This window comes from Delphinus delphis, chromosome 2 (genome assembly GCF_949987515.2).
Source record: "Delphinus delphis chromosome 2, mDelDel1.2, whole genome shotgun sequence".
NCBI classification, from domain to species: Eukaryota; Metazoa; Chordata; class Mammalia; order Artiodactyla; family Delphinidae; genus Delphinus; species Delphinus delphis.
Window position 1 is genome coordinate 43,827,501 of NC_082684.1, and position 19,513 is coordinate 43,847,013.

A 19,513-nucleotide genomic window follows, 5' to 3' on the forward strand; every position below is an offset into this window, starting at 1 on the left:
AGGAAATCAAAAAGAAAATTAAAAAATATCTTGAGACACATGACAATGAAAACAAAACCATACAAAATCTATGGGATGCAGCAAAAGCAGTTCTTAGAGGGAAGTTAATAGCAATCCAGGCCTTCCTCAAAAAAACAAGAAAAATCTCAAATAAACAACCTAACCTACCACCTAAAAGAATCAGAAAAACAAGAACAAACAAAACCTAAATTCAGCAGAAGAAAGTTAATAATAAAGATCAGGGAGGAAATAAATAAAATAGGGATTTAAAAAAAAATAGAAAAAATCAATAAAACCAAGAGCTGGTTCTTTGAAAGGGTAAAGAAATTGACAAACCTGTGGCCAGGCTCACCAAGAAGAAAAGAGAGAGAACCAAAATAAGCAAAATAGGAAATGAAAAAGGAAAAGTCTCAACCGCAGAAATACAAAAAACAATAAGAGAATACTATGAACAGTTATATGCCAACAAATTTGACAACCTAGAAGAAATGGACAAACTTCTAGAAACATAGAGCCCACCAAAACTGAATCAAGAAGAAATAGATAATTTGAACAGACCAATCATTAGCAGTGAAATAGAATCTGTAATAATAAAAAAACTCCCTGCAAACAAAAGTCCAGGACCAGATGGCTTCACAGGCGAATTCTACCAAACATACAAAGAACTTATATTTACCAATTCTTCTCAAACTCTTCCAAAAGACTGAAGAGAAGGGAACATTCCCCAAAACATTCTATGAAGCCATGATCATCCTGATATCAAAAGCAGACAAAGATACCACCAAGAAAGAAAATTACAGGACAATATCTTTGATGAATATAGATGCAAAAATTCTGAACAAAATATTAGCAAACTGAATCCAAAAACACATAAAAGAAATCATACACCATGACCAAGTGAGATTCATACCAAGTTCACAAGGATAGTTCAACATACACAAATCAATCAATGTAATACACCACATTAACAAAAGAAAATTAAGAAACCACATGACCATCTCAATAGATGCAGAAAAAGCACTTGAAAAAATTCAACATCGATTCATGATAAAAACTCTTACCAAAGTGGGTATACAGGGGACATATCTCAACATAATAAAAGCTATTTATGACAAACCCACAGCCAATACAATACTCAACAGTGAAAATCTGAAAGTCTTTGCACTAAAATCTGGAACAAGACAAGGATGCCCACTCTCACAGCTTCTGTTCAACATAGTATTGGAAGTCCTAGCCACAGCAGTCAAACAAGAAAACAAATAAAAGGTATCCAGATTGGAAGGGAAGAGGTAAAATTGTCACTACATGAAGATGACATGATACTATATAAAGAAAACCCTAAGGACCCACACAAAAACTGCTAGGTCTGATAAATGAATTAAGCAAAGTAGCAGGATACAAGATTAACATTCAGAAATTGGTTGCATTTCTTTACACTAACAATGAAAATCAGAGAATGTAAAAAAAAAGAACAATTCCTTTTAAAATCGCACACACAAAAAAACCTAGGAGTAAACCTGACCAAGGAGGTGAAAGACTTACATGCTGAGAACTATGAAACATTAGCAAAGGAAATTAAAGAGGGTTCAAAGAAATGGAAAGATATCCCATACTCTTGGATTGGATGAATTAATATTATTAAAATGGCAATATTACCCAAAACAATCTACAGATTTAATGCAACCCCTATCAAATTATCCATAACATTTTTCACAGAACTAGAATAATCTAAAAATTTATATGGAACCATAAAAGACCCAGAATTGCCAAAGCAATCCTGAGGGGGAAAATAAAAAGCAGGAGGCATAACTCCCTCAGACTTCAGACAATACTACAAAGGTATAGTAATCAAAACAGTGTGGTATTGGTACAAAAACAGACATATAGATCAATGGAACAGAATAGAAATAAATCCACACACCTACAGTCAATTAATCTTCAACAAAGTAGCCAAGAATATAAAATGGGAAAAAGACAATCTCCAGCAAGTTGTTCTGGGAAAGTAAATCAATGTAAATCATGTAAATCAATGAAGTTAGAACACACCCTCACACCATGCACAAAAATAAACCTAAAATGGTTTAAAGACTTAAACATAAGACATGACACCATAAAACGCCTAGAAGAGAGCATAGGCAAAACATTCTCTGACATAAATTGTACCAATGTTTTGTTAGGTTAGTCTCCCAAGGCAATAGAAATAAAAATAAACAAGTGGAACCTAACCAAACTTACAAGCTCTTGCACAGTAAAGGAAATCATAAAAAAAAAAACTAAAACAAAAACAAAAAAAAACACAAAAAGATAACCTATGGAATGGGAGAAAATATTTGCAAATGATGTGACAGATAAGGGATTAATCTCCAAAATATATAAACAGCTCACACAACTCAACAATAAAAAAAAATCCAATCGAAAAATCGGCAGAAGACCTTAATAGACATTTCTCCAAAGAAGACATACAGATGGCCAATAGGCACATGAAAATATGCTCAACATCACTAATTATTGGAGAAATGCAAATCAAAACTACATTGAGGTACCACCTCACACTGGTCAGAATGGCCATCATTAAAAAGTCTACAAATAACAAATGCTGGAGAGGGTGTGGAGAAAGGGGAACCCTTCTACACTGTTGGTGGGAATGTAAGTTGGTGCAGCCACTATGGAAAATGGTAGGGAGGTTCCTCAGAAAACCAAAAATAGAACTACCATATGATCCAGCAATCTCATTCCTGGGCATATAACTGGACAAAACTATAATTCAACAAGATATATTCACCTCTGTGTTTCTAGCAGCATTATTCACAATAGCCAAAACTTGGAGACAACTTAAATGTCCATCTACAGCTGAATAGATAAAGAAGAAGTGGTACATATATACAATGGGATACTACTCAGCCATAAAAAAAGAACAAAATAATGCCATTTGCAGCAACATGGACGTGACTAGAGGTTATCATACTAAGTAAAGTAAGTCAGAAAGAGAAAAAGAAATACCATATGATATCACTTATATGCAGAATCTAAAATGTGACACAAATGAACCTATCTACAAAACAGAAACAGACTCACAGGCAGAGGTCAGACTTGTGGTTGCCAAGCGGAGGGGGAGAGGGATGGACTGGGAGTTTGGAGTTGGTAGATGCAAACTATTACAGGCTATTGCATTTAGAATGGACAAACAACAAGGTCCTACTGTATAGCACAGGGAACTATATCCAGTCTCCTGGGGTAAACCATAATGGAAAAGAATATTTTTAAAAAAAGAATGTATATATGTGTATAACTGAGTCACTTTGCTGTACAGCAGAGATTGGCACAAACTGTAAATCAGCAATATTTTAATTTTAAAAAGTATTATTAAAAAAAAAAAAGACATACAGTGGCTGAATGGATCCAAAACCAAGACCTACAAGAAACTCACTTCATATCCAAAGACATAAACAGATTGAAAGTGAGAGATGGAAAGAGGTATTCCATACCAATGGAAATCAAAAGAAAGCCAGGGTAGCAATACTTTTATCAGACAAAACAGAGTTAAAATAGAGTTAAAGTAGAGACTGTTACAAGAGACAAAAAAAGACACTACATAATGATCAAGGGATCAATCTAATAAGATATAACAATTGTAAATATACATGCACCCAACATAGGGGCACCTAAATACATAAAAACAAATATTAACAGACATAAATGGACAAATCAACAATAACATAATACTAATAGGGGACTTTAACACCCCACTTACATCAATGGACAGATCATTCAGACAGAAAATCAACAAGGAAACACTGGCCTGAAGTGACACATTAGACCAGATGAAATTAACAGATACATATAGAGAGAGAACATTCGTCCAAAAGCAGCAGAATACACATTCTTGTCAAGTGCACATGGAACATTCTCCAGGATAGATCACATGCTAGGCCACAGAATCAAGCCTTGGTATATTTAAGAAAATTGAAATTATATCACCATCTTTTCTAACAACAACACTATGAGACTCGAATTCAACTACAAGAAAAAAACTGCAAAAAACACTGACATGTAGAGGTAAACAATATGCTACTAAACAACCAATGATAACTAAAGAGATCAAATAGGAAATAAAAAAACACCTGGAGACAAATGAAACAAAAACACAATGACTCAAAATCTATGGGACTCGGCAAAAGAAGTTCTAAGAAAAAAGTTTATAGCTATACAAGCTTACCTCAGGAAAAGAAAACATTTCGAATAAACGATCTAATTTTATGCCTAAAGGAGCTAGAAAGCAAAGAACAAACAAAACCCCTTAGTAGAAGGAAATAAATCATAAAGATCAGAGCAGAAATAAATGAAATAAAGGCTAAAAAACGTGAAAAGATCAATGAAACTAAGAGCTATTTCTTTGAAAAGATAAACAAAATTGATAAAGCTTTAGCCAGACTCATCAAGAAAAAGAGAGGGTCCAAATCAATAAACTCAGAAATGAAAAAGGAGAAGTTACGACGGACACGGCAGAAATACAAAGGATCATACCTGCTATGAGCAACTATATGCAAATAAAATGGAAAACCTAGAAGAAATTCGTAATTATGTACAATCTCCCAAGTCTAAACCAAGAAGAAATAGAAAATATAAACAGACTAATTACCAGTAATGAAATTGAATCAGTAATAAAAAAAAATCTCCCAGTAAACAAAAGTCCAGGACCAGGTGGCTTCACAGGCGAATTCTACCAAACATTTAGAGAATAATTAACACCTATCTTTCTTAAATTATTCAAAAAAATTTGCAGAGGCAGGAATACTTCCAAACTCATTCTGTGATGTCAGCATCACCCTGATACCAAAGCCAGACAAAGATATAACAAGAAAAGAAAACCGCAGGCCAATATCACAGATGCAAAAACGTAGATGCAAAAGTCCTCAACAAAATATTAGCAAACCAAATCCAACAACACATCAAAAGGATAATACACCATGATCAAGTGGGATTTATCCCAGGGATGCAAGGGTTTTTCAATATCTGCAAAGCAATCAATGTGATACACCATATTAACAAATTGAAGGATAAAAACCATATGATCATCTCAATAGATGCAGAAGCTTCCAACAAAATTCAACACCCGTTTATGATAAAAACTCTCCAGAAAGTAGGCATAGAGGGAACTTACCTCAACATAATAAAGGGCATATATGACAAACCCACAGCTAACATCATTCTCAACAGTGAAAAAGCTGAAAGCATTCCACTCTCAGTACTTTTATTCAACATATTGGAAGTCCTAGCCAGAGCAGAGAGACACAACCAAGTTGGATTTTAGTGATCAATCTAATGGAAAAGTGTATAGTGGATTTAATAGGAGACCCTGTTGGCAGTCTTACCAGTTAGGAATTCAACAGTCAGCCTTACGAAGAAAAGGGAGGAAGCAGCATATCATCACTTTGCTTTCCTTGAGGTAAACTACTTGACTGTGATAACAGTTCTAATTCAGAACAGATATGTCAACCCAAACACCATTTTCTAATGTTCATTTCCAGTTAATGGATTTATCTAAAAAGACCCTTTGTCTTAGGGACACAGACCTTGCCAACATAGCATTCTCTTTTTAGGACCCCCTTTTTTAAAATTAGAAATGAACTCAATGAATGTTCCATATATTTTACTGCCAAGGCATTTAAAAATCTGTTTTCCTTCAGGAAATTCTCAAACTGGTATGAACTCTTTCTTCCCAGGTACCTCCAGATCATCAGTTACTCGATGTAAACCGGGAGCCAACTGCCCCAGTTCACACAGTAGCATCAGCAGACAACTGTCCCCTCTGTCTGTCACCGAAGAATCTTCTGCTCCTATTCTTGAACTTCAGAGTCGAGGATCCTCTGGAGTTTGTGGACACAGAGCCGAGAGGCCAAACAGATCAGGTATGCGGGTAACCTCCTCTTAAATAACAGTACGTTTGGTAAGCTTCTAGCCAGCAATGAAAGATCTCACCATTGGCACAGAATGTAGAGATGTTACATGGACTCTCAGGAGTGCATGTGGGGAAAGTTTATCAAGTGGGAGGAGAAGGAAGAAAGGAAATGTGCAGATATAATCCATTAATGATGTACGGTGTACAGTGTAGCAGAGAAATAATACCAAAACCTATAATTGGAGGGTTTAACATATGGTTAAACAGTGACTTCTAATGAAGTTTATAAGAAAACTAGTTTTCTCATCTTCAAGATGTGAAAAGCCAGCATCTTTTACCTCAATCCTGGGATTTAGTATTAGCACACTGTACCCATTCTGAGAAGAATAAAAGTACCAGAAAAATCACAGACTCTGATCTTGTCTTTATCAGGACTGCCAGTCCTTGGAGCTCTTCTAGTTTTCCCAATGTTACACCTCCTTCACTTCACTTGTCTCCCTGATCAGCATTTACTATTAAATCAAGACCTTTGGCATTTCCTCACGTCTGCCTGACCACTTACCAACTCCTGGGTTACTTGGTTACTGGAATTGCTAGATAAATTACCTTAATATATCCATGGGTTTCCCAGCAAACTTATCATTTTAAAATGCAGCTGGGTCCATTAGGCTGCTGCTCAATACTGTTACATTTTGGTGGCGGACATCGTACTGCCTTCCCCAGAGATGCTCTCAAGCTCTGAGTCCACACTCACTTGCTCTCATCATATGACCACACTTCTACTTTCCTGAAAAGACTAAAACAATTGTGTGCTAAGAGATGTTTTCCTCTCTGCCTCGAAGTGTCTCTGTTCTCCTGTTTGCTACTTTGCTAATTACCAGCATTGTGGGGACCTCCTTTGATTTTTGTGTTTGCTACCATTCTGATGTTGACTCCTTCTGCATCCATGATCACCTTCTCTCCATCTCTTCCACCTACATTTTCAATCTCTCCTTCTCCATTTATTCTTCAGCTTGGCCAGCAACATATTAAAATCTCTTGCATCCTTAAAATCAATAGTGACAATGCAAAAACAACAAAATACTCTATTCAAAATAAGTGGGTAGTGAAAAAAAACCTGAAAAAAAAACCCCTCAAGCTTTGAGAACACTAGCTTTAAAAAATAAACAGAAGAGAGGGCTTCCCTGGTAGCGCAGTGGTTGGGAGTCTGCCTGCCAATGCAGGGGACACGGGTTCGTGCTCCGGTCCTGGAAGATCCCACATGCTGCGGAGCAGCTGAACCCGTGAGCCATGGCCGCTGAGCCTGTGCTCCGCAATGGGAGAGGCCGCAAGAGTGAGAGGCCCGTGTACCGCAAAAAAAAAAAAAAAAACAGAAGAGAAATGGTAATTCAGGGGACTCAGGTAAACAAAGGTATAGAAGAAGTGTGAAAGCCTCTTATAGGGTCCTACTTATCTGATAAGAGGTTTTATACGAGAAAAGATTTTTTCAAAAAACGACAATATTTTAAAATGGAATCTCAGCAACTATGGACCCCAAGGCTAAAACTTTTTTTAAAAGTGAAGAAAATCACATCTTAAATCTTCAGAAAGTTTTAATTGGCTTTAATAAGTTACAGTAATATTCTTATCATCCCAGTTATCTTCAGAACAGTATGTTCCAGTGAACTAAATATGGTTAATAAATTTGCCCTACCTATCATATACAGATTACAAATCTTAAAAACTGTACCGTTAAAGACCACGTGGGGCATGATTTACTCTTTCTGTAATGATTCAGAAGACATTTGGGGATATTCCTAGACACCAAAAAGAAAAGAAAAAAGGAGAATAATCTGAAGAGCAGCTCACCATTCTTTCATGAACGTTATGGTACTTAACCTCAAAATGAAGCCCATGAGATACATATTATCGCTGTTTGACAGAGAACCTAAGATGGAACTAAACATATACTCAGGGCCATCCAATGGCAGGACTAGGACTTTCACTCATGTTTCCAAATTCCAGTGGCCTCTACCATCAATTTGTATGACTCCAATCAAGGTTCATAGAAGCGGATGGAATTCCTGGTAAATCAATTTTAATGATATATACAAAACAATAAATCTAAGCAGGACTCTAGAAAATCATGCTTAAAATGGTCAGAAAAATAAAAGAACTCTGGAGAGCCAATCTTTCTATGGTATCTGTAGATAGTAAAAGAATTGTCAACAATTCAATTTAGTTAGCAGAAGAAAGAATGAGTCAATACTAGGTGGGGATTTAGGTGACTGTTGGTGTCATCAAAAATATTCTCCATGCTCTGACGGTGGTACAGATGCAATCTTCAAAGAAGGTGACCGTGAAGGCAGATATCAACTCAAAGGGATACTTAAAATCTTTGTAGAATCATTCCTCCTTTATAAGCTATTCCCTGAGAATAATGTGATCTGAAGTGTAGTAGAGTACACCTTTCTCTTAATATCACTTCTATCAAACCTCATGCAAGACTGCCATTCCTGCCAGGAAACAGAAGTTTTTCTCCAAACCATTTCTGAAACTTCCAGTGCTTAAACGGGGAGCTCAAGCCTGAAACCTAGACAGAATCAATATTCAGAATAAAAAGTTTAGACCTTGGAGTCATACTGTCTTAGGCTCAACCTTGAACAACCTTTAATACAACTCTCAGTTTTTTCATCTGTAAAATGGGAATAATACCTACTTAATTGGGTAGGCTCGTGTTCCCTTCCCAGCCTTCCAACACCAGAGTCTCTTATTCCACCCTCTTATATATTTTTGTTTTTTCCTTTTACTCTCTGTGTAAGCCACATGGTCCTAGAGGGAATTTGCAGAACTGTTATGAAGTATAGTCTGTACACAGCCGAGGGAGCTGGCTAACATACTTACTGACTCATCTCAATGTCACTGCATCATGGGAGCTTCTCCTAATCATTATGCCCGTCTCCTCTTAACAAGTGCTTCTCCTCTGCTTCCATGTGGCCTTGTATCTGCCATACTTGGCCCTTATCATACTGTATTAGATGTGTTCTCTGGCCTTTGTCTAGATTACGAGCTCAAGTCTTTCTTGTTTGAACCCCTGGAACCCGACTGTCTAACTCCTGGTAGTCTCCATAGGACTTTGTTGAATAAATAAATAAGAGAATACCAGTTTTCATCTTCTGGAGGCCTAGGCTCTGAGAACTCTGTTTATGAGACTTGGAAGTCATGTAGTAATTGCTGTGTTCATCCTTACTTGGTTTATATTCTGCAGTGAAGAATTCACTTTCAAATCTTGCTACCCACTTTCCCCAAATAATTATATCAGGAAGCCTTAGCTGGATGAAAGCTTTACCCCAGTGGGGCAGTCCCACCTGGGTCATTAAGCAGTGCACACACATTCAGCAGGAGAGCCAGCAGGTTCTGGAGAGGAAAAGTGAGAAACCATCCACTCTCACTTGCTATCTGTGGGCTGCACCACTTTCTTAACCCCAGGATAAGCCTTATGCTTAAAGGAGGTCCCTGGAGACACAACAGAATCTTGCAGACAATTCTGCCTCCTTTCCCCCAGGATTCTACTATCTGGGGACTCAGGGTGACCACTGCTCCCATTAAATTTCCTGATAGGTACATAAATTCATTGTGTTGAACTTGTTTTCTCTATCAGGGGAGAAGGCCTTAATGATTGTCACTTTCAGAGAGCTTTGACTATTTTAGTGTGAAAAAATGCTACTAAATTTTCTTAGTAAATGTAAAAATACAAAGCAGAACTCACTGTGCTCCCAGAAACATATTAAGTCGTAATTTGCTCCGAGATGGAAGGTAATTTTGTGCAGTCCAGACTTGCTCTGTTTTGGGGACACATCCTTTTCAACTTAATAGTCATCTTTGCTGCAGTTAAAAAAAAAAAAAAAAAGCAACTCAGTGGAATATAACAACAAATACTTATTTCTTGTTCACATTTCACGTCAGCAGACACAGGGTTCTGCTCATTCTCCCACATAGACCCAAAGAGCAGCTTCTTTTTGGGATTCTCCATTCTAGTGGCAGAAAGGAAGAGCTAGAGAGGTAGTGGGACCCTGTGATGCCTCTTGAAGCTTCTGCTGAGAGGTGGCATACCACACATCTGTTTACGTTTGATTAGACAAAGCAGGTTACGTGGCCAAGGCCAAGGCCTTTGGAGCTGAAATGTGTAATGCTCTTACAAGGAAGTGGGGAGGGTACACCCAGGAACAGAGAGCATCCACCAAGTCCATGAGCATCGTCATAGCCTGGATAGGGGTCCAGATACACACTGTACCTTACAGAGCAGAGACTCCAGATTCCAGACAGAAAATGAGCTAGAGTTATCTGTCTCTTCAAATGAGAGCAGGAGAAAAAAACAGAACACTGGTGATTCTACTGTCTGCCTTTTTGATTGCTGTTTATAACTTGATTTCCACACATTTGTATTCCTTTCCTGTTTGCAGGGGATGATGGAACACAGACTCATCCTGAGGATAGCAGCCAGGGAAACAGAATCAAGGCTCGCTGCCTATCCTGTACGTCTATGGTTCTGAAGGCCATCTGGGGACTTTTGATCATCCTGTCAGTGTCATCGTCTTGGGTTGGAACCACACAGATTGTAAAAATTACTTATAAGAACTTCTACTGTCCATTTTTCATGACTTGGTTTTCAACAAACTGGAACATTATGTTTTTCCCAGTCTATTACTCTGGTCATCTGGCCACTGCTCAAGAAAAGCAATCTCCAATGAAAAAATTCAGGTAGGTTTCATGTTAAATGGCCAGTAGGAGATGGTTTGAAATAATTTCATGCAAATATGCGTAATTTCATCTCTTTGGAATATGAGTTGAGTTGAGGAGTGTGGAGAGGCAGGATCTAAGGTCGGTAGTAAACATATTAACACGAGGAAACAGAATCGGTACCACCCCCAAAATTATTAAGTGTCTACAACATGCCAGGCCCTGTGCTGGTGCTTTTGTGTATCTTAGCTTATTCACCATCATTGGTGGTAACAGCCACGTTTTAAGACGCTGTTAGTTATCCCCGTTTTAACACAAGAGGTAATAGGTTTGGAGAGATTCAGGGACTTGTCCACGGTCACACACTTATAAATAATGGAACCCAGATTTTAATTCAGATCAATTTATCTCTAGCCACGTTTTAAAAGAACAACCCAAGATCTCGAGCCCAGAAAAAAAAAAAAAAAAACAACAAACTGTATTCATAAGATTATTACAGAAACATTTGCTCAGTATTCTGGACACAGTGGTATTATAGCAGATGAAATGACTTGGTCTCAGGTAAAGGGAAGTTTGGCCTCGGGACGGTTTAAAAGATGCTGTTCTTTGCTGGCTAGGAGCACAGAGAGCCTTGTCTGTTGGTTTGCTAGCCATGAACTTGATAGCACCGTGGTTCTAGTGGTTGCTCGGAGCTAAACCTGACTTCTGCAGCCCCATCTTGGGGAGATCAGGAAGCTGGCAGACATGTCATCCAGCCCTGCACAGCACTCAAGGAAGGCAAAAGCAGTTGTTTGGGTCAAAGTCCTGTGCTAACAGACAGCTTCTTGAAAGGAAAAGCCAGAACTAAGGAATAACTTCCAGGACGGTCACTCTGATCGCCAAGAGAAAACAGCAGTCTTGACCTCAGCAGATGGCAGTGGGAGAGCGACAGTTTTCTTCACCCACTTACTGCTCCTCAGCAAAATGACAATAAATTTGTATTGCAGGAGCCAAAATAACCTTTCTTTCTTGCCCTTTTACCTAATGAAAGGAAGGAGTGACTGTTACCATCGATGCATTATAAGACTGTCCTTGAAAACTTAAGACACTGTGAAGGCTTTAATCTTCAACTTCCAATTTATCACCAGCTTGGAAGTGCCCGGGAGTATTGAAGTCACCCTGTGAGCTGATTTTCCACGTGTGTCCATGAACGTTCAGCTATCATTAAAGAAACAAAAACCAATTCAAGAATGATAAATGTTTTCTGGTTTGGAGGAAAGAAAAAAGCCTTATACCTGTTTGGGATTGCTAAAAATACTTTCTATTTCTTCCCATCAAAGTAGACATGATGCTGGGGCATAAGATCTTTATTAATAACAATATTTAATACATGATTGCAAGGGACATGATTATCAGAATAAAATTCTCCCTGTTTGAAAATACCTCCATTTACCCATAGCACGTGTTCCTATGGTTTAGACACACGTGCTGATAAAAACAGCACAAGTTTAGTCTGGGAAGTAATACCTCAGAACACCTCAAAGCAAGCCAAGTCCGTTTTATTGAAGAGAATACATTTACAAGAGGCTCCTGCTGACAGGAGTGTTGTTTGGGGAATGAGTCTCATCTTCACCGCATCTCTCATGTTGAACTAACTCTGAATTTAGTGAGACCTGTAAGTTGACAAGACACCTCCTCCTGTCAGTGCCTAGTGTGAAGTTGCACATTTCTGAAACTGAATCAAAGAGCTTTTATTGTCGAGCAGAAAACATTATGAAAACCCCTCCACGTGAGAGGTAAACATTGCCAGAAAATGCTGAGATCCTTGATCTTTTCTCCCTGTAGACTCGTTAACACCATCTGCCAAGAAGGCACCCCCTGAAGCTCTCGTGGCAGAACAAGGGGAAAATATAGTATATAAGCCTGAAAACAGGATTTGTCCCATAGCGCCAGACCCTATACCTATTTCCTCCTTTTCTCTTGAATGCTATGAAAGCATTTCCAGTCTTTTTCTTATCACTACCATCAAAAGAATTTTCAGTAAGGTATCAAATCTAGGTGGTAAGGATTGTTCATTTGGAAGTAGTTTTTGATATGTCAATCATTCCATTTATATACTATCAAGAGAATTCAGTTGCCTCAGGTGAATTTGAAATTTAAGAAGAAAAAAATTATATACCATAGTTTTGATGGTATATCAAAAGGGTATCAAAGGGTAATTTCTTAAGGGAAAAAATCTCTAGAAAGCATGAAACTAGAGCCAAAGATAAATTTGCCATGTGTCAGGAAGCTATGAAATGTGCTTAAGATGTACATACAGAAAGGGTTCCATAACTAGTAGCTGCTGGAACAATGATGAGCATAGTTACGATATTAGTGTCCCCCGACTTCTAAGCTTCTTTCCAAGTTTTGCCTCCTGTCAATGCCTCTTGTCTAGAAATTCTGATCTCATCATCCCAAGGAGAGACCTACTATTGTTATTTCCTTCTCCACAGAAATCCATCTTTTTAAAAAAAAAAGAAAATCACATTTCCCAGCACTTACTGCCTAAATGGCAAAAGGTTTTACCCAGGTGAACTGGCGTTTGAATGGAGAGCATTTTTATTAATTCTTGTAACAGCAGTGACAAGTGGGGAGAAGGTTGGCAGTGAGACGAGAAGGGAAGAAGAAAGGGTAACAAGGAGGAAGCCAATACCTGGGGGTCAGGATGAGCCAGGCCAAGAGCCTCTGCCGGGCAGCAGCCCTTTGCCTGGGGGACTCTCCCCATCCATGTGCCTCCACTGGCTTCCCCATGGGGCAGGGTGTTCCCTCTCCTGAATCCAAAGTCTTTGCTGGAGAGCACTCTACCCAGCATGATGGTGGGCTCTGGGAAGGAAGAACCATCACTGGCTAAGACCAGTAATAAGAAAAGAAATACTTTAATCAGAAATGGATTTGTTGTGGTTCTTAATAAACGTGTATTTTAAAGGACATTTAGCAGTTATAGATGTCAGGATAAACCCACGACTCTCCACTCCAGCTCTCCCTGGCAGACTTCCTCACAGAGCAAATCCCTTTGTAAGTACAGCACACAAAATGTGTGCCCAGTTGCTCTATGAAAACTGCTGCTTGCTCTGTGTGTAACTCTGATTTGAGGATCTCAAAGGTAGGGCTTTAGAAAGGCCATCCATTTTATAATACTGTAAATCAACTACACTTCAGTAACACAAAACAGGCCATCCATTTTATAATAATGTAAATCAACTACACGTCAATAAAACAAAACAGAGAGCCCATCCATTTACCTGTGTGTGTGAGCACGTGTAATTTCTGTTTACTTTGCAAAAGGCTTTGCCTCTGGCTTATTTAGTCCCTTCATTGATGTTTTGTCTCCTTCAAGTTAAAATTTACCTTTGGGAATCCCATTTCCATTTTACAAAAGTCTTTCCATGTTGGTTGTCTGCCACATGAAAGTAAAGTCACCACATGACTGTCTATGTGTTCAAAATGCATTTTTAACCTTCCCAGAATCACTGGCCTATGATTCCCTGTGTTCTCAGCTGCTTGGAAGCAACGTTTACTATGAGGCTTGATTTTGAAAGCCGTATCCCTGTGCTTGGAGCCTCACCACTTTGTCACACCCTCCCCCCATGTGGTCCTCCTATGGGGTACATTGCTTCATACATGGGAGGCAAACACTGGCTGGAGATTACTTTGCTTTGCAATACTTTGAGGCATAATTATTTCTCTTCAGAAAGAGCTAGAAGAGAAACCAGAAACTAGTATTACATAGAGCCATTTAAATAGATTTATAAACATTATAAATGTGCAAATATGAATAACTTGTTGCTTTAAACAGAATATTTATACTACTCTTGAAAATACAACGCCTGGCACAAGATAGTTGCCCAATGAACGCTTGAATGTTCACGTACAACTGAGTGAAAAAAATAAAGCTGAATTTTCAGAGCCTGTTTTCAGTCCATAATCAAAAAGGCACTGCTATTCTATCACTTTTGATGTTGCCTATATGTATCGCTAGCTTCAACATTTTGATTAAAACAATTCTTTGGGCTAAATAATCAATTTAGTCAGAAACCAAGCAAATCAAAGATTTAACTGAAATGACTATTTTTACACAATGAATTCAGACAATTCCTCCAGAATGGCCAGGTGTCTGTACATAAATGCAACCTGAATTTTATTTATTTATTTTACCATTTGGGGGTTATCACAGATGCTTCCTTCATTTTTTTTTCTGCCTTAAAAATGCTAGAGGAAAAAGAAATTTGTCCATTGGGCAGATATGTCAGAAAAAGGCATAAAGTTTTGGGAATAATAAAATCCCAAGCTGTGCACGCCTACACATGATACATGAGGCTGCATGTGGTCTGTAGCCTATTCAAACAGTACGAACCATCTTGACCCTGTTGTATTCGTCCACTGGGAAAGAATCATCTGTCTCTTCGAATAGCTAGTAATTCCAGCAACCATTCATTTCTGGATTTCTCCGGGCTTCTCTGAGAATGTTTGGCAACAGCAGAATGGCTACCCCCAGGAATCTCCAGAGAATGGGTAGGAAAGGCTTAGCTCTGTGCCTGGGGAGATGTGGACTCCTCCATGGAACCCTTTGCACTCACAGCCCGTAGGTGGCAGAACTGGGTTCAGTAGGTTCCACAGATGAATGATGGGTCTTCAGGGTTTGTGCTCTTGGCTAAAAATGGCTATCAAGAGTTAGTCTACACAAGATGTGTTAAAATTAATACCTGACTATTAACCTCTATTTCTTCTCTAGGGAATGCAGTCGAATTTTTGGTGAAGATGGTCTGACATTGAAGCTCTTTCTTAAAAGAACTGCTCCCTTTTCTATTCTATGGACTTTGACTAATTACCTGTATTTACTGGCTTTAAAGAAGCTGACAGCCACAGATGTCTCTGCTCTGTTCTGTTGTAACAAAGCCTTTGTCTTCTTGCTGTCGTGGATCGTGCTGAAAGACAGGTTCATGGGAGTGAGGGTAATGGCACACTTGATTCAATGCGTAAGGCCGCATTTAATCATAGATCCTTGGTATCAGGAGAGCTGCTTTGTTTTGTGGAGTTTCTGCAAAACTTTTCCCATTGGTTCTGAGTACAGATTGAAATTTGAAGTTGCGTTAGGACGCCCAGGCAGTTACAACATCATGAGACGATAAAGAGATTGTTTCCATTGGAATCAGTCAGCTGATTTCAACAGGAGGCACTCAGGGAAAAGAAGTTCTTTTCTTAGAATTGATGGTGTGATCAACTCCTTCTGTCCTCGGGAAAGAAGGGTCTGAGAAAATTAGCCACAGTAAAGATTATGATTTGCTTTTTTTCCAATCAACATATGTTGGGACAACTCCCTCATGTCTCTTCCCCCCAGAGATGGATTTAATATTGGTGGAAGTAGATAAGGTTACCAAACAGTAATTAAAGTGACCAATAATGGCACGATGCTGTTAAAAGTGGCTATATATCTAGTGTGACTAACTAGATATGGAACTAAAAGCAATAACTCGTACTTTGGGGTACAAATCCTTAATTGAACTGCATTAAACTTCCACCAGCCACTTCAGTTCTGAGTTCATCCCTTTCACAGGTAACATGGATTTAAAAATAAAATTTTTTTTGTATGCCTGATCTTTGTTAGATTGATGGAAAACCACGCAGATGTAAGGAGCCAGACCTCATTCATATAATCTGGTACGCCACCATGATGAAAATATTGAGTAAACAGTTCTTTGAAAGGAAGTCCAAACGAATAGCCTTCTTCCAGAAGATAAACATCACACAATTATTGTTCTCCGAAAGAGATGTCCAAGACTGGATTTGAAACACGTTTTGCTATCAAAATATTGCTCTTGTTGCAATGATTCCAGGGTCCTTGCCCTGCTAAATGCTGAAATTCATGTTTATATTAGAGAGAGTTTGTGACAGGTATCATCCTGAAAACTTCATCTTAATAGCTAATTAGCTAATTCTGGTTGTATCTTGGGAAATGCTGCTCAGAAATTCAGAACTGAAACTTGACATGAACAAGTGAAAAGCTACAGCAGAAGACAACACAAGAAACTGAATCAGTCCATGATACCATTAAACTATACCAGATGTGGTCCCATACTCATTCTCCATAGCTAATCTTAGATTTCACACCCAAAGGGCTTAGCATCATGTTTTCACACATGGAGCATTGGTACTGTCTGTCCAACATCACGTGCCCTGACAAGTACTTGAGAACAAGAACCTTCTTTACATTGCTCACTGATCCATTCAGCTTGGGCTACATAATTTGTGGAAAAGTGAAAATGCAGGCCTCCTGTTGAAAAAAATTGTGACTAGGGCTTCCCTGGTGGCGCAGTGGTTGAGAGTCCGCCTGCCAATGCAGGGGACACGGGTTCGTGCCCCGGTCCGGGAGGGTCCCACATGCTGCGGAGCAGCTGGGCCTGTGAGCCATGGCCGCTGAGCCTGCACGTCTGGAGGCTGTGCTCTGAAACGGGAGAGGCCACAACAGTGAGAGGCCCGCGTACCGCAAAAAAAAAAAAAAAAAAAAAATTGTGAATAGTTTCAACATGGCAACATCAGGGAGCCCACTGCATCTGCACAGGTCATATGCCCATGAAACTAGTTCTACCTCTATCTCTAACACCTAGAATGATACAAAGGACAAAGTAGAGACTCTTCGTATTTAAGGATATAGTGAATGAACTCATGCTTACAAGATCTTTCTCTTGTCTATCTACTACCACGTTGGATCACCCATGAGTATTTGGAGGGCCTTGTCAGAAGAGAGGGCAAGAAAGGAGATTTAGGGGCTTTTCTACTCTTTCAGTGTCATGTGAATACCAAAAGGAAATAGATATGTTCACTATTAGATTTACCAGTGAACAAATCAATTGTATTAGAGTGAATGAATGCATTTAACCATGGAACTTACTTATGCAAGGGGTCATATCAAAAGAAGCTTGATGTTTATTTGAGGACTTTTAGGGGGAAAAGCTCAGCTGTGTAACATTTAAATGGCAGATTTAGGAAATCTGCCTAGAAGCTACAAAGCATTTCTATCTTAAAATTTGCATCTGTGGTGGGTTTAATGGTGGCCCCCAATAAGGTGTCCACACTCTAATCCCCAGAACCTGTGAATGTGACCTTACTTGGAAAAATAGTCTTTGCAGACATAATTAACTTAAGGATTTTGCAAAGAGGAGATCATCCTGGTTGATCTGGGTGGCTCCTAAATCCAATAACAAGTATCCTTATAAAAGACACACACAGGAAAGACACACAGAAGAGGAGAAGGCAATGTGACCACAGAGATAGAGATTGGAGTGATGCAGCCACAAGCCCAGGAAAGCCAGGGCAGCCGCCAGAACCTGGAAGAGGCAGGAATGTAATATTATTCTCTCCCAGAGTGGCTGTTGGGAGCGTGGCCCTGCCCAATTTTGAACTTCTGGCCTCCAGAACTATGAGAGAATAGATTTCTGCTGTTTTTAGTAACCAAGTTTGTGGTAATTTGTTACAGCAGCCTCAGGAAACTAATACAGCATCTGTAAGTAATAAGACCTGATAGAAGAATTGTTGAGTAGCCAACAAGTAGTTGTTAACAAGTAAATACGTAAATTAAGACATCATAATGACAAAATAGTAAGTATTAATGTCAGGCATGCTGGGAGAAGTCAGGTATTTTTCTTTTTAAATGACAGGAAGTGCTTTACTTCTCACTGTGAAACATTAGGAAGTGTTTAATGCCATGTTCTAGAAGAATGTCAAGGTGTAATTTTAATAATGCCCATAATCAGGCCATGGAATATAAGAAGCACTGAAACATATTCAGCATTTTGCCTTTTGACCACATCAGCAGTTCTTTTCCTTCTGAGACATATTGAGAACATGTATAATTAGGTCATTTGAGAAATTAGAGGAGGACAAATACAATACTGACAACATAAATGCAGCTCTTATTGCCTACACCCATAAATAGGACACAGCCTGTAGATGCCACCCCACTTGGACTACTCTTTTTTTTTTAATAGTTAAAGGGTTGCTTTCAGTCATCAAATCAAAATGTATATTTCTGACTCATTCTAAGTCTTCAGTAGCTCAGAAAAAGATAGTTTGGGGATTATGATTCTCATTTGCATGACCCCAAGAATTATCACCCTTAAGATAAAACATATGGCCTCCCCTACTTCTTTTTTTTTTTTTTGCGGTACGCGGGCCTCTCACCGTTGCGGCCTCTCCCGTCGCCGAGCACAGGCTCCGGACGCGCAGGCCCAGCGGCCATGGCTCACGGGCCCAGCCGCTCCGCGGCATGTGGGATCTTCCCAGACCGGGGCACGAACCCGCGTCCCCTGCATCGGCAGGCGGACTCTCAACCACTGCGCCACCAGGGAAGCCCCCCTACTTCTATTTTTCACGTCAAAATGACACGATGAACCGAATAAAGGATGCTTTAAATTATAATATCAGTAAATACGGGTTTATCTGGAGCACCAGTTGGCCAGCATTAGCAATGCTCACATAAAAACTAATTATATGTTTTGAATAACTTGTTAATATTTAGTTTCCTTGGAATTTTGATTGAATCACAGATGGAACGGTAGTCTGCCATACATTTAGTTTTCTATTATGAAATTCTTTCAGCCAGTTTGCTGGTGAGTTTTGGTGTGTTAAAAAAACTCATAAGTAGTTGCTTACAGCTGATGTATGATAATCATGTGGAAATTAGTAAACTTCTTTAAAAGACCTTTCTTTTTAATTGCAAAAATGTTGCTAAGTGAGAATCCAGCTCTTGCAGCATTGAAGATGGGTGTTTTTCCCATCTCCAAGATCCTGTTTTGTTTAGCTAGCATTCTTAAATTCATCAGAACAAGAATATCACTGAATATCAATGACATTGATATTGATCACAGAATATCAATA

At 38.9% G+C, this 19,513-nt stretch overlaps 1 protein-coding gene across 1 annotated transcript in view; it reads left to right on the forward strand.

Annotated features, from left to right (window-relative positions):
* Positions 1 to 19,513, forward strand: part of SLC35F4 (solute carrier family 35 member F4) — a 284,934-nt gene that overhangs the window by 251,832 nt on the left and 13,589 nt on the right. Inside the window, exons 2-4 of the mRNA XM_060003436.1 lie at positions 5,724 to 5,909; positions 10,342 to 10,639; positions 15,372 to 15,591. Of these exons, the coding sequence (XP_059859419.1) occupies positions 5,724 to 5,909; positions 10,342 to 10,639; positions 15,372 to 15,591 (704 nt within the window). The remainder of the gene's footprint in view (positions 1 to 5,723; positions 5,910 to 10,341; positions 10,640 to 15,371; positions 15,592 to 19,513) is intronic.